This window comes from Perkinsus marinus (genome assembly GCF_000006405.1).
Source record: "Perkinsus marinus ATCC 50983 genomic scaffold scf_1104296973856, whole genome shotgun sequence".
Classification (NCBI taxonomy): Eukaryota; Perkinsozoa; order Perkinsida; family Perkinsidae; genus Perkinsus; species Perkinsus marinus.
This window is the reverse complement of record NW_003201290.1, coordinates 18,484-31,817: the sequence shown is the minus strand read 5'-3', so window position 1 is coordinate 31,817 and position 13,334 is coordinate 18,484. Positions and strand designations below refer to the sequence as shown.

Below are 13,334 nucleotides of genomic sequence, written 5' to 3'. Positions count from 1 at the left end.
CTATTCAATTCGGAGGGCAACTGCAGATCCCCGGCTCTATTTCCCGGTGGCCAATGCTCTTCGGGATCTGCCCAAGAAATTTCCGCGAGCATTATCAAGCTTCTAGGGTTATCACCTTCCCCTCGTAGCCTTTCAGTGTTCTCCAGAGGTTTTGCCTCCTTGAATATAAAGGTTCGCTTTTTCTCGAAACAAAACGATCGCCGAACCGACATCGCCCAGTACGTAGGCGTACAAACTTTGGGAAAGAGGGCACCCCTGACACGCCGTAACAGTAAGGCCATAGAGTGAAAGGAAACCTAAGGACCCCAGAGGGCGGGTGCCCGGCACCATCCCCACAACTGAACAATACTATCCACGATTCGTGGATAGGAAAGAAGTGAAATAAGCTACAGCCAGCCAGGTATGCATGGTACATGCTTTCACCCACACCATCACCGTCGAAGTAGCCTGCTCATAGCGACATCTAAAGAATCTTGTATGAGGGCACACTCCTCTATCCTAGGAGACTGCCGCCAAGGCTCTACGTCTGGTCCGAGCCCTATTCCGTCACTTTGAACGCTGCTTCCTATTGAAGATCTCCTAAGAGCCTGTTCTTGTGGTCCAGCGTGACCCCTACAATTACGGTCCCATTAACCTAGCCTCGACTACAGCTCCCTACCTTGGCCAATCAAGGAGTGAGTCCTCACTCATTCTGCTCTCCTCTACCCCACCACCAATAGGTAGCTCTTCACGAGGCGTCCCCTCAGAAGAAGTGACCAACGGCAATCCCTGAAGTCTCGTCTCGGCCCGATGTGTCCGCAGTCGTTGCCATAGAGGAAGGTTATCGGCTTCCTTCAGTGGAGATTCTAATAACTGCTCATTCCCTATCATCTCGTCGGTTGCCACATCACTCATGTCCCCATCACCATCTGCGACCACCTCAGGCGACGTACGGCCGCCCATACACGTACCTATTGGCCGGGGCCCCACACTGAATTTACATCGCCATTGATTCGGGCTCCTCCTCTCCAGATCCCCGAGGATCCTTTCAACAACTGGTCTGAGTTTCACTCTCGTCCTGATGCCCTTCACCGAGAGCGACTACGAGAATTACAACCAGGTCGATATAGAGGCCGCCTTCCCTACCTGTGGTTTTATAACACTTCCGCTATAGTAGCTAGAGGGTTCAGAGTCCGAGCCCGATGACCATGCCGCATCTAGGTCCGACCGCTGGGCATACGAGTAACTGCCAATAGCACGTCCTGATAATCACTAAGCACAAGCCCTTACCTATGGGGAGTCCTCCAGCCCAACGATCTCGTGCCGTGCCCCGTGGGGATGTTCATCACACGATGTGGTCTGTACTTGTTGGGTACAGGAGGCAGGCTCAGAGTACTATACTTGCCACATGATGGTGCTTGGGCCGACGACGAATACGATGCTGGAGACACCAACGAGCTGAGACTCTAATGGTAGATTATTACCCTCCCCCCTTTGGAAACAGCAATTACTGGCAAAGACTCCTTTCCAGTCGAGAGTGATGAATGCCTCTGCCTACTGTTGGCAGTCATCTTGCCAAGCATTCGCTCCAAAGCAAGATTCTTCGATTGGAAACCACGATTTTCAGCTCGAAGCCTTGCCACCTCGGCTCGCATAAGGTCGAGTGTCCTGACTGGTTCTTCTGGATCAGTACACCTCTAGAAGTTGGACAGCGTCCCGAGTACACATATTCGTCACTCGCCCCAATGTTCCGAGTCCCACTGGACCCTGTAAGGCCTCTTTATCAAGATCATCAGCTTTTGCGAGGTTTTTGAGTACTAGCGACATTGACATGATGCTGCTCGTCTGACTCCACTGGACACTCAGGGATGAAAATATTATGCAAATGGCGGCCATATGCGTGATATTGGCCATAATATCGCCCTTGTGGTTATTACAGACTGTTCAGATATGATAATATCATTCAATTCAGTCTGAATTATCCAGAATGATTGTGCTCAGCACAATGTGCTGTGATCTTTTGAGAAATCACGGCGCTGAACTGTTCAGCCTGAACACTGTGTCAATGCGGCGTGTCACCAAATCTTATAATCCCGCACGGATGTGATCCTCCAGCTGGCACATGACGTTAAAACTCAAAGTCTTCATGACACAAACTACAAAAGTTTAATTACCAAGCTTCCTTTTAACGTGCTTCCTGAGAGCCGACGGGGGACTTCATCGCGTTATTCACGATATTGAATGTCTGAGATTCACGTTCAACGTAGGAGCTGCAAATGCAAGAAACAGTTGAGTCAACTTAGTTGACTATGTGCTGTTGAGACACGATTCGGTTGTCCACTGACTTTTCGAGGGTCACTCTCCGGGGGAAGCTATCGATGGTGACTTCCGTGCAACTCAACAGTCTTACCAGTAAACCAGAAAAATGATGATTGGAGAAATCTGATGAGGGTAGCTCAGGCTAGGATGTATCTGCTAGCGGACTCGGCTAAGCCGAGCGTAACACGCGTGCTCATTATGGGTCCACGCGAGTATGTCTAGTACGAAAAGAAAATGAAAGGATAGCCAGCACAAAAGACTCAGAACACCGCCTATGAGCGACCATCCATGATAGTCACCACTGGTTAGCGATGAAAGTCAAGAGACACCTCATAGCATGGAGAAGCTAGCTCAGGTTGTAACGAGCGTATACGAGAAGGTCACCAGGAGTATCTGAGAGTGGCGAAGTTCAGGATAACTTACCCATATATTGCAAACTTGCAAGCTAATCATCTGCTGAAGAACATGCCCCCGTGTAAATACTGCATGTCCTTGGTATGATCAGGTATGGTCCGCAGTATGGATACCGCGACGAACAGAGAAACTCACCTAGTATCTTGATGAATCCCGTTTTTTCATAGAGTCGAATCGCAGCATCGTTCGAGCGCCCCACCTTCAAGTAGACGACATCCCATTCGGGATAGCCTTTAGGAAGCTGAAAGACAAACGAATAACAACATCAGCATTCCACGTTCAAAGGTCTCATCCGAGAACAAGCCACTCGAGAAGGTTTTCCGCTCGCCTCACATCTCTGAACACCTGTGGCAGTAGGTTCGATCCGATTTTTTTGTTTCTCCAAGACTTCGCAACATGCACCTGAGAATTCAGGAGGGTCACTACCCGCCAAATGATGATCTCCAACCCACAAGTAGAATCTGAGCAATTATTCCATCTGGTTTTTTCTTGCTTGCTTTTGGTCTGCAAGAGAAACGTTAGAGGGAACAAGTACCAAAGGCTGTGGGCCACAGCTTCTCAACATTAGAGGCTCTAATTCAGAGTGCTGTTCAGTGACCCACTGAACGAGACAACTAACAGTGGGTTATTCACCTTAGATTTTCGATTGCAGCCTTGATCGAAGGGGATACGTCGTCTTGAGGAAGCACCATCTCCACCACACCAACTACTTTCTGAGGAAAGATGCCGGAACAACAGCGAGTCGCTGTCAGCGACCTATCGATTGTCAATTCATTTGCAACTAACGATAATGACACCACGATCACGGATTGACTTGCTTGAGTAGGTCACTGCTAGTTCGGATTCATTGACTCGATCGATCCGTAACAAGCTCTCATTCGTTCAAACAAAGAGAGAATGTAACAGCGATATAGATGCCGCTCGACCGAGACTTTATGGACTTGACAGAACAAACGACTAGTCTCCTTATGGTGCAATTGCAGAGTTGAGAAAATCCTCACCCGATCTCCACTGGTAACTGCGACCCAACAGGTGAAGATGTCACAATCGAGTGGTTCCATGAGGGACAGGTCATCCCCTCTCTTGTATTTGCGGTAAACTACGTCATCAAGCGAGCGCAGGCCATATTGCCTTGGCAATGGGCTCGTCAAGAGGCCTTCTGTGAGCAACAGAGAAAGTAGACTAGACAGCAAGGAGGCGAGAAGTATCATTAGTCGATAGATATTACTCTAAAGAAGTGCTAATTGCTTCCTGTGTGGGGATGCCATAGTGGCTATGGCATAGTCTTATTGGATTAGCGAACTAGAGCCTTGTGTCAAGATGGATATCATAACCGTTACGGCGTAACGCAATTATTCAATGGACGATCTAGTTTAACAGCTTAGCTACGAACGTACCCACATCCTGCGGGAGCTCACGTATCGATCAAAACAAGCGGACGCCCACGGTCGGCGAACGATGTGATGAGCAGCCGAGGACATATAAGAGGCCCGGTCGGCCATACACGGGCACTTTGTGTTGGACTGTTGTCGTCGCCAGCTTTGACGCTCAACACACAAGTAGAGTTATGTTGGTTGGAAAAGATAGTTCATAAAAAAACCGACGTTACGGCTTTCACCCGTCACGTGACGTGATGACGTGAGGCTCTGACTGAATCTATCAGTAAGTATCCGAACTGTCAGTAAGATTGCACGAAAAGTGCATGAATGGCGCAGAGCGACGGCTTCGCTGAAGCCAGCTACGATGGCCTTAGGTGCTCTCAGATCAGCAGTTATGGACAATTAATTGCCAGAACGCAACAACCTTGAGGAAGGTTGGAAAGAGCGAATGAGAGCGAACGAAGGAAGGCGAGGCAGGAAAAGACGTCACGTCACTGCGGACGTCACGTCACGCGGATTCACGTGTCTCGCAGACGTGTGCTATTCTTCTTGGCGAGCGCGATATGATCGCGTGCTTGCTGGCGTACCACTCACCCTCCCTCCTTCGAAGCAAAAAAACAGAGAGAAATAAGCGAAAGGAATGTACAGGGAAGATGGAAAAACGGAAGCCTCAAGGGTCTCCGAAACGCGAATCAGGTGATGGTTTGAGGTCCTTGAGGTCGAATTTACCAGGCATACCAACGAGGCTGTAAGTCTTTTTCCCTAGACGTTCAGCTATGGTCGCCGGTACCCATCGTCGCGAGAGCTTGTTTGTCGGTCTCATGACTCGCAAGAGCACAAGACTATCAACTAGGAAACCAGGACCCCAGGTGGCAATGTTCCTAGCGAAACGCGAGGGGACAAAATCCTTTGTGTATACGTGCAACACAAAGGAAAACTATTTCGCTCAACGCCACGGAACGACTGTCCCAATCACTGCCGGGACCGGCTCCGGGTACCTGTCTCGAGCCTATTGGCAACCTATTATGTGTTCTGGCATACTCTCCACTCACCCCCTCTCTCTCTTTCCTAGTGGAGACATGATGACACACTTTGCCATTGTGCCACTAGCTCGTTTATGCCAGAACACATAATAGGCTGCCAACAGGCTCGAGACCGGTATCCGTGTAAACAATTGTGTTACTATTGTCCCGATTGTTCCACCTATCTTTGGAGCTATCGATCAATTGTGTCCTGTCCCTAAGCTGTTCTCTTCTGCTTGTAACCAAGTTAAGTATTGCTAGTCATATCTTCCCTTACTATCCTCTGTCCTATCTACTGCGTTGGTTACATCTGGTAGCAGCTCCTGTACTATGTCGTCGACTCCTTCAACATCGACACGTGGTATTTTGCACCCCCCAACTTACAGGTATGGCGACGACTTCACCACCTGGTCTGAACGGTTCAAGCTTATCGTCAAGGTCAATAACTATGATGAAGCAAAGGGCATAAAGCTTCTACCGCTTTACCTTGATCCCACAACTTATTCTATTTATCGAGAGTTAGAACAAGCTGGGACCCCTACAACCTTGGACCAAGCTATTTCGGTGCTTAACAAAGCATTGCGACCCAGAACAGCAACAACATGGCTATCTTTTACCCATCAGAAGATGCATCCTAAGGAGCATCCTATGGATTTTGCAACACGCCTACGTCATATGACAAGTGAGCTGATGCCAGGTCTTCAGCCCAAAGAGCGAGATGAACTGTGTACTCACCAGTTCTTGGCTGGTATTCCCCCAGATTATGCAAGAGTTTTGTGTAATGAGATCTCTACATTGAGTTTATTTGATGCTGCTTTGCGAGTACAACAACTCTTGGGCCTTGATGAAGCACGATTACGAGCAGATTCTACCCCTAATGCAGCTGAGCTGTTAGGTATGCCGTCCACTGATAATATGTTGGTAGATAAGGAGTTGGCTTCTTTATCAGACCCACCAGTATCATCGGTCAATTTAGTACCACCTACCTCTTGCCCCCCTTCGATTATATGTCATCGGTGTGGAAGACCAGGACATTTTGCAAAAGACTGCCGTATGGACAAGTCAATTGGCTGTCGAAAATGTGGTCGACGAGGACATGTTAGTAGAGCTTGTCATTCCCAAGTCAAATCGGGCAACGGACAGGGGAAGACTCATTAAGCTGCCGAGTCCTCCCCGTAACTGTCTTAGCTACACAAAAAGCTAGTCATGCAGCTTATCTACCACATATTTTGGTCACCATCTTCTCCAAGGAAGCGGTTGCTCTATTAGACTCTGGTTCAGTAGTATCACTGTTGCAACGGAAAGTGCTACAACATCTTGGGATACGTGATCCTACTTATCACTTTAGATACTCATCCGAAGCCCAGTTTGGTAACGGTGAACAACCAACCTTTCCAAACCTTAGGAGCTGTATCTCTACCTCTTCAAGTTGGCACGACTATTCACTCTCTACGATTCTTCGTGGTTCCAGAGTTACCAGCTGATATTATTCTGGGAGCGGACTTCTTACGTCTTTCAAGGTCGTACCTTGATTTCGATTCAGCGTCGCTGACAAGTTCGTCACAAACAATCCCGTTTGTGACCTCGGTATCGTCTATACCTCGTCATGTTCAAGCAGTTGTCCGAGAACCAAGTCCTTCACTGTACGATGATCGTCAACTATCAGTCTATCGCGAACCGTCCGGTCGGTTCTCTATCTCCTGGCATTGGTCATGTCCCCCTCCAACATCATCGGTCGGTCCCGAACCTTTTCTTTCTCGTCTAGACGAAGCACATCAGCGATACTTCCATGAGCAAGTCAAGTACTATATTGATAATGATATTATTGAAGTAGTACCGTCTACATTAACTTCATTTGGCTCTGATTGCAACTTCCTCAAATGGTTTGGGGTTGCACAACGATCGACGTCCACCCCATCTCGACCTATATGGGATTTTCAGCCTATCAACGACTGTGTCCATCATGGACCAATGCGGCAGCAACTACTCAGCCAAGTTCAACAACAACTACGTCTCGGTCAGGGTTTGCCCTTTGGGCGGGCAAGCGTCAAAATTTCGCGGAAAGGAAATTTTATCACGGAAAATTTCGGAAATGGTGGAAATGGAAATTTCCGTGTAAATCTCGCACGCCATGCGGGCGCGCGAGACATGCGAGCAGCCAGGTATGCCCACCGGACCCAACGTATGCCACTTCCGGGCCCAACGTATGTCATGCCAAATAGGGTGGTTTGAACCAGATAAATCGCGGCCCTTCGGCCCGCTATAGTAGCCATGTCATCTTAGGGTGTTATACGAGTCTGGCCGAGGCTGGCCGAGTTCTGCTTCAGTTTGTATCCTAGGTAACTGAGTCTACTGTTCTGGGTCGAACGTGAGCAAAAGCTTGGGCTCTTAGAGGGGAAATGAGATATTTCATCTCGTTTTTCATCCACCATAATCAATCTGAATTACGGGAGAAAGTGATCGATGTCTACGCCCTATGGCCCATAGGGCCCAAACCCATAGGCTAGGCGTCTCCACCTCGGATACCGTCCATCATGCTGGGGCTCAGCAGCTTATCCAAAGTGACGCAAATTCGTGCGAGTTACAGCTAACGTGTGAATGCGAAGATTACCGCCGAAGGTGTACTCGATAGAACGCGGCTAGATATGGTGGACTTAGTCCACTGGACTACAGCCAAGTAGGTCGATAGCGCCAACCGTGAAAATAACTGGAGCTACCTCGACACTATTCGACTCTCGAGAGAGAGAACGCAAGATTGCAAGATAGTTGGAGAATCGCTAACTCTTGAGAGGCTCACGCGCACGCCCACCTGATCGATATCTGAGGGTAACCGCAAGATGTATTCATAGTGACCAGTAGACACCTGCGAACGCCTTCACTAGCTTTATTCGGCCATTATGAATGAATCTGAACTACTTCTCTCCTCTCTACTACCCTGGGCACGATTTTTTGGGCATTTTTAGCAAATTTCCAAGAATTTCCAGCCTCAACGGAAATTTCTGAAATTTTCTCGAAAATTTCCTTCGGAAATTTCCGCCCGTGCCCAAAGGGCAAACCCTGGTCTCGGTCCAATCGTCATAGCAGTAGATATTTCTAAGGCATTTTTGGCCATTGGATTGGAAATACCACTGCGACGCTTTACTCTCTTTCGATACCAATCGAAGGTGTATCAACATAAACGTTTAGGGTTTGGAGCCTGTGTAGCTCCACATGCTCTGGAAATATGTCTCCCTCTACTCTTTCATGATGAAAATCTTCATGAAAAACTTCGGCAAAGTGGTTGGAAACTCATCCAGTATATGGATGATTTATTCCTTATCATGATGGTACCTTCAGTGACTTTGACCCCATCAGCGGCGGTGACATTGGTACTGCAAGCTCTACAAAAAGCTCAGTTCACAGTTCAGCCCAAGAAAACTTCCTTCTTATCAGTTAAGCAAGCCGATCAATTACTTCTTGAGCAGGAGGAGAAAGTGGAGTCCGTTACTGAAGCCAAGCTGGTTGGAGTTCTCTATAGTAAAGAGCAAAGAAAGGTGTCGTATTCTGTGGTGAATATACAAGCAGGCGTCTCAGCAGAACAACCTCTTACTCGTCGAAAGCTATTAGCTACTGTAGCCCAACTTCGAGATCCTTTACTTCTACGACCTTTATGTAGTGTGATTACGAACTATCTCAAACATCTTATAGGCTCGATATCGTATGCTTGGGATCATCCTTTCCCAGATGACGAGTCTCGTCTGTGGCATGGTCGACTAGCTCGTCTTCAAGAATTTAATGAAGTTGAGTCTTGTAGCTCAGTTGGTTGTATAGCTCCGTCTGGTATATTGGTGATATATGTTGATGCTTCAACTACTGGTTACTCTTGGTTAGCCTTCTATGGTACTCCAATGACGACACTCTCTTATATTGGAGGAGAGTATGGTATATGGCCACCCAAACATCAAGGTAAACACATAAATTACCTTGAACTTTTGGCGTCTCTTCGTGCCTGTAATTATGCAGACAGTCATTATGTTCGTACTTTTCATCCGGCTTCTATTTATCATGTGGTGGATTCACAGACAAGCTATCGTCAACTAGTTTCTGGACGTGCACATCAATCTTCCCATAGTGCTGCACTTTGTCAGAGGCAGTTAAGCTATCATGCTGAACGCTCATTGGCGACACTATAATATCGTCCTGGTCCCTACTAAGTTGAATTTGGCAGACCGCGGTACAAGGCTACAGTCGATCTTCGAATATATTATGCACGGTGGTCAGAGCCCAACGTCGTCTACGATTTTGGAGTTTACAGCTCCACCGTCTCTGTCAGCAAAGCAATTCCAAGAATTGCGTAATTTGTTGACCGCAACTACCGCAACGACCAGTAATCCTTCACTAACCGAGGTCGATGGTACTTTAGACAAAGATCTATCACAACAAAATCCCATTGGCTTACCGTCAGCATCTTGTTTGCTACCTATCTGCCCGGTGGTCTCGAAGGAGGGAGAAGATCCATTATCTGTCCAAGAAATCAAGGAAGCACAGTCTTCAGATCCTATATGCGTCAACCTACGTAATATTCTTCCAACTTCAACAACTTCAACTCTCGGCCCTGTCGATGTACCATCTTCGGTAATGCCCTATATCAAGTTCCGTCATGAACTGAAGCTTCAAGACGGTTTATTGGTTCGTAAGTATACTCCATACCCCTATTATGACCCTCTCAATCTCCCTATTATACCAACGTCCCTACGATCCCGACTCCTACAAAGTGTACATAATGACGGTCATTTTGGTGGAGATATCTTATATGATACTATGATAAAGTTCTGCTTCTGGCCTACCTTACGCTCCGATTGTATAGCATATGTCAAGACTTGTCCCGTATGTATTTTGCGACGGAAGAATGGACCACCAGCACCATTACGATTACATTATGCTACACGACCCTGGCAGGTGGTCTCGGTGGATATCCCCACGATAGACAGCCGAAAGTTATTGACCCTGTGCTGTTATTTCAGCAAGTGGGCCGTGGCTATCCTCATCCCTAACGAGACAGCTTCTACGACGATCGCTCGATTGATGATCGCGGACTCGGTACAGCTATTGAGACTACCGTGGCAGATTGAATGGTCACAATAGGAATCAGGACCAACAAATCTTCGGCAATAATCATCTTGAACAGATGACGAGAAACAGGAGGTAACCGAAGCAGAAACCACTGATAGCACGATCCACTTGTGAGCGAAAATAGACATGAAAGAGCGTAAAAGAACTACAACGCTAATTGAGCTGATCAAACTATGAAATGAACTCCACTCTACACCATGCCTTGGTTTGGGAATGTAGACATTCGTGTTGTTACCAGCTAAGATTCTGTGTCTAGCTCGCTACGGGGCGACAAACGAAATGCCACTCCGGTTCATGCTTATCGCAATTTGAAACAAGTACGATCGGCTCGACTGACTTCCACCTGTTCCTCTGGAATACTCTAATGTGCATGTAATAATGATGCAGTTTGCGTCGATACGTTAGCTCAGCTTCATCTCGTTTGTGGCGTAATGCCCCTCACATATGCCAAGTCCGTATAGCACAGGACACGTGGAAGATCTAGGACACAGAAATTCCGGTCTCGCAATCTTTGTGACTCCGAGTCACTGACTCGCACACTGATTGCATTATTCTCATACTCGTAACCTCGCAGGGGGCCGCGCACAACCCTTCGGCTCAGAAATTCATCGCTTCACCATTGCGCTAGACAGGAAGGGAATCAGGACGAGAGGCAGAGAAGAAAAACTCAAAGGAGGGGGGAAGTGGGAGGAAGGGGAAGAGGAAAAAATAGTGAAGAGGGGACGATGGAGTCCTCATCTTCGGATTTGTTAGATCCATTTGTACTCTTAGGCCACACCGTGTCAGAACGGGCTCAGAGTGGCAACTCGACACTAGCAGACGAAACTCATCAAGATTCATCCAGCCGCTAGGCTGGGTTGTGGGGAATGGGCTCCTCTGAGGGAAAGCTCCTGATGTATCCTGGTGAAGAACGTTTTGAATTGCCCGTACAGAGGGTTTCACAGCCATCGAAGATGCGTCGGAAGGGGATCAGCACACTCTGAATTTTACACTGGCAAACTACTCGAGGTGAGCAAAAGTGCTGATATCGGGGAAGGTGGCAGCTCGTCAGCCGACGCGGTGGATGATCGAGACCTGTGGCATCCTCTCGGGAGCGAAAACCTGAAGGGTCGTGGCATCGATCAATTTCTTGGCCGAATGTTCTATAGAGGCCAAAGGTGATGCTCCACATGTAGAGGAGGCATCGTCATCTAGGAACAGTAACACGATTGAAGGCAGCCACTCGTCGACAGATCCTCCACCCCAGCTTTAAGTCTCCGATCTTGAGCTCTTTGGGGACCTCTCCACATCTTCATCCGGCGAGGCGAACTACAATGACTCAGAGAGGGCCTCGAACAGATTGTTGTCTTCAGCAGCATCATAGTCTATGAATGAGTCAGCTGTACCCTCCTCATCCCCCCCCTCCTCTTCTGCCTCTCCACTGCCTCTTCCACCCGATGTGCGCACATCTCCAGACGAGGGGTTTCGTGCGATCCTTCATGGTGCTGTTCGATCTCGTCTTCTCCTGACGGAGCCCCAGCATTGTCCAACTCACGATCCTGCATTTCATTCCCCATCCCCGCCATCTCTCGAGTTCTCTCTTGCGTCGCTTCGACAAACGGCGGCTCAACCTCTAGCATCGATAGTTCTTCGTCAGTAGATCTTGTTGACGGCTGCTCGGAATTCTCTCCGCGGGCCTGGACAGCTTCTGCGATCCCCGCGCATAACCAAGAGCCTCACCCGTGCTGCTTCATCGCACTGTCTGGGCAGAGACCTCAGAGCCTAGACTACTGGTCCTACGCCGCTTCCTCATTGGTACATCTTCCACACCTTGCATCACTCCCGATCCAGATACCCCCGATGATCGGCCTCTCTTGAGATTGTTAGATCGACCAAGTCCGCCCCTCATAACAGGTAGGATGTAATACGGCCGTGTCGATAGCGGAATATTGTCATAGTCGCCGCTATTGTACAAATGCAAATATACCTGATCCCGGCCGCGAGTGCTCCCGTGCAGTTCCTTGACATACATGAAGCCCAGACCAAAGGGCTTAGACCGATCTAATCTAGTGGTAGTGGTCGATGGCATATCGCCATGCCGTGTATGGAAACCTACGAGAATCTGAAACAATGCAGAGCTTAGAAACGCAACATACTTGAAAATCGGAAACCTACGACCATTGTATGTAAGTATACATCGAGAAAGGGCTCCGATTACACAATGAGCGATATTGAATACCATCGTCGTGGCGGTGTTGTTCTCAACCAGGTAATGTAAGAAGTACCCTCTGCGCTTGTTTCCGAAGTTACTATGGTCGTGGGCGTGGCCACGAGGTACGATACACACTAGAGTAGCTCCGCTTATCGCAGTCTCTTCCGAGTTTCCTTGTCGCGAGCTCCTGGCTGGGCTTCTGTTCGCCCTTGCGGAGCAGCTTCTGGGATACCTTTTTAATCTGCGGCGAATGCCCTCGGTCAGCCTCAAAAATGAGTAGAGCGTGATGACATTCCTGCCTGACTTGGATTGTCACAGCATCTCGTCAGTCCACAGAGAGCATCAAACTGGGAACTAGGAAGGGCATAGTCAACCACCCCCGGTTCTCGTTGCGAGAAGACCTTTCTTTCCTGGGTTCTCAAGACATTCATATGCTATTATGATGAAGTGGGCTCCGAGCAGTTCGTATCGTCTGCCCCCTCCCTAACCTCACCAATGTCTATCAAGTGTTACTTTGAAACCTCTCACCTCTCGCAGAGGCTCCGAGTCACCCATGGGCAACAGAGTCTACCTCATATTGTCCCCTACAGTTGATACCACAGTATAGTGCTCATCTGATGGGACTCGATCGGAGATAGGTGGGGTATGATGATGACCATCCAGTCCTAGATGTGATTATCTAGCACGCCCTAGGTAGCGGCACTTTCTTCACTCCTACCTCCGATGTCGAGCGTGAGAATACTAGCAGGGCCACTCTTGCACAACATAACGGCGAAAAGCCTCTACATATACCCAAACGAGACTCGTGAGGAATTTTCCGCGATCTAGAGGGATCCTCGACGTTATGATAACAATGTTATCGTACCGGCCGTTCAGATGCACTGCTGTACACAAGCCGGGCATGGGCACACGGAAACT

General features: G+C 48.4%; 1 protein-coding gene across 1 annotated transcript; it reads left to right on the top strand.

The window, feature by feature from the left end:
* Positions 1-4,867: 4,867 nt before the first annotated feature.
* Pmar_PMAR027223 (hypothetical protein) lies at positions 4,868-6,271 on the top strand (the record flags this gene model as incomplete). The annotated part of the gene is made up of 2 exons (XM_002765976.1): positions 4,868-5,085; positions 5,500-6,271. The coding sequence occupies 2 exons, from the start codon at positions 4,868-4,870 to the stop codon at positions 6,269-6,271; spliced, it is 990 nt and encodes a 329-aa protein (XP_002766022.1).
* Between the last annotated feature and the right edge of the window lie 7,063 nt (positions 6,272-13,334).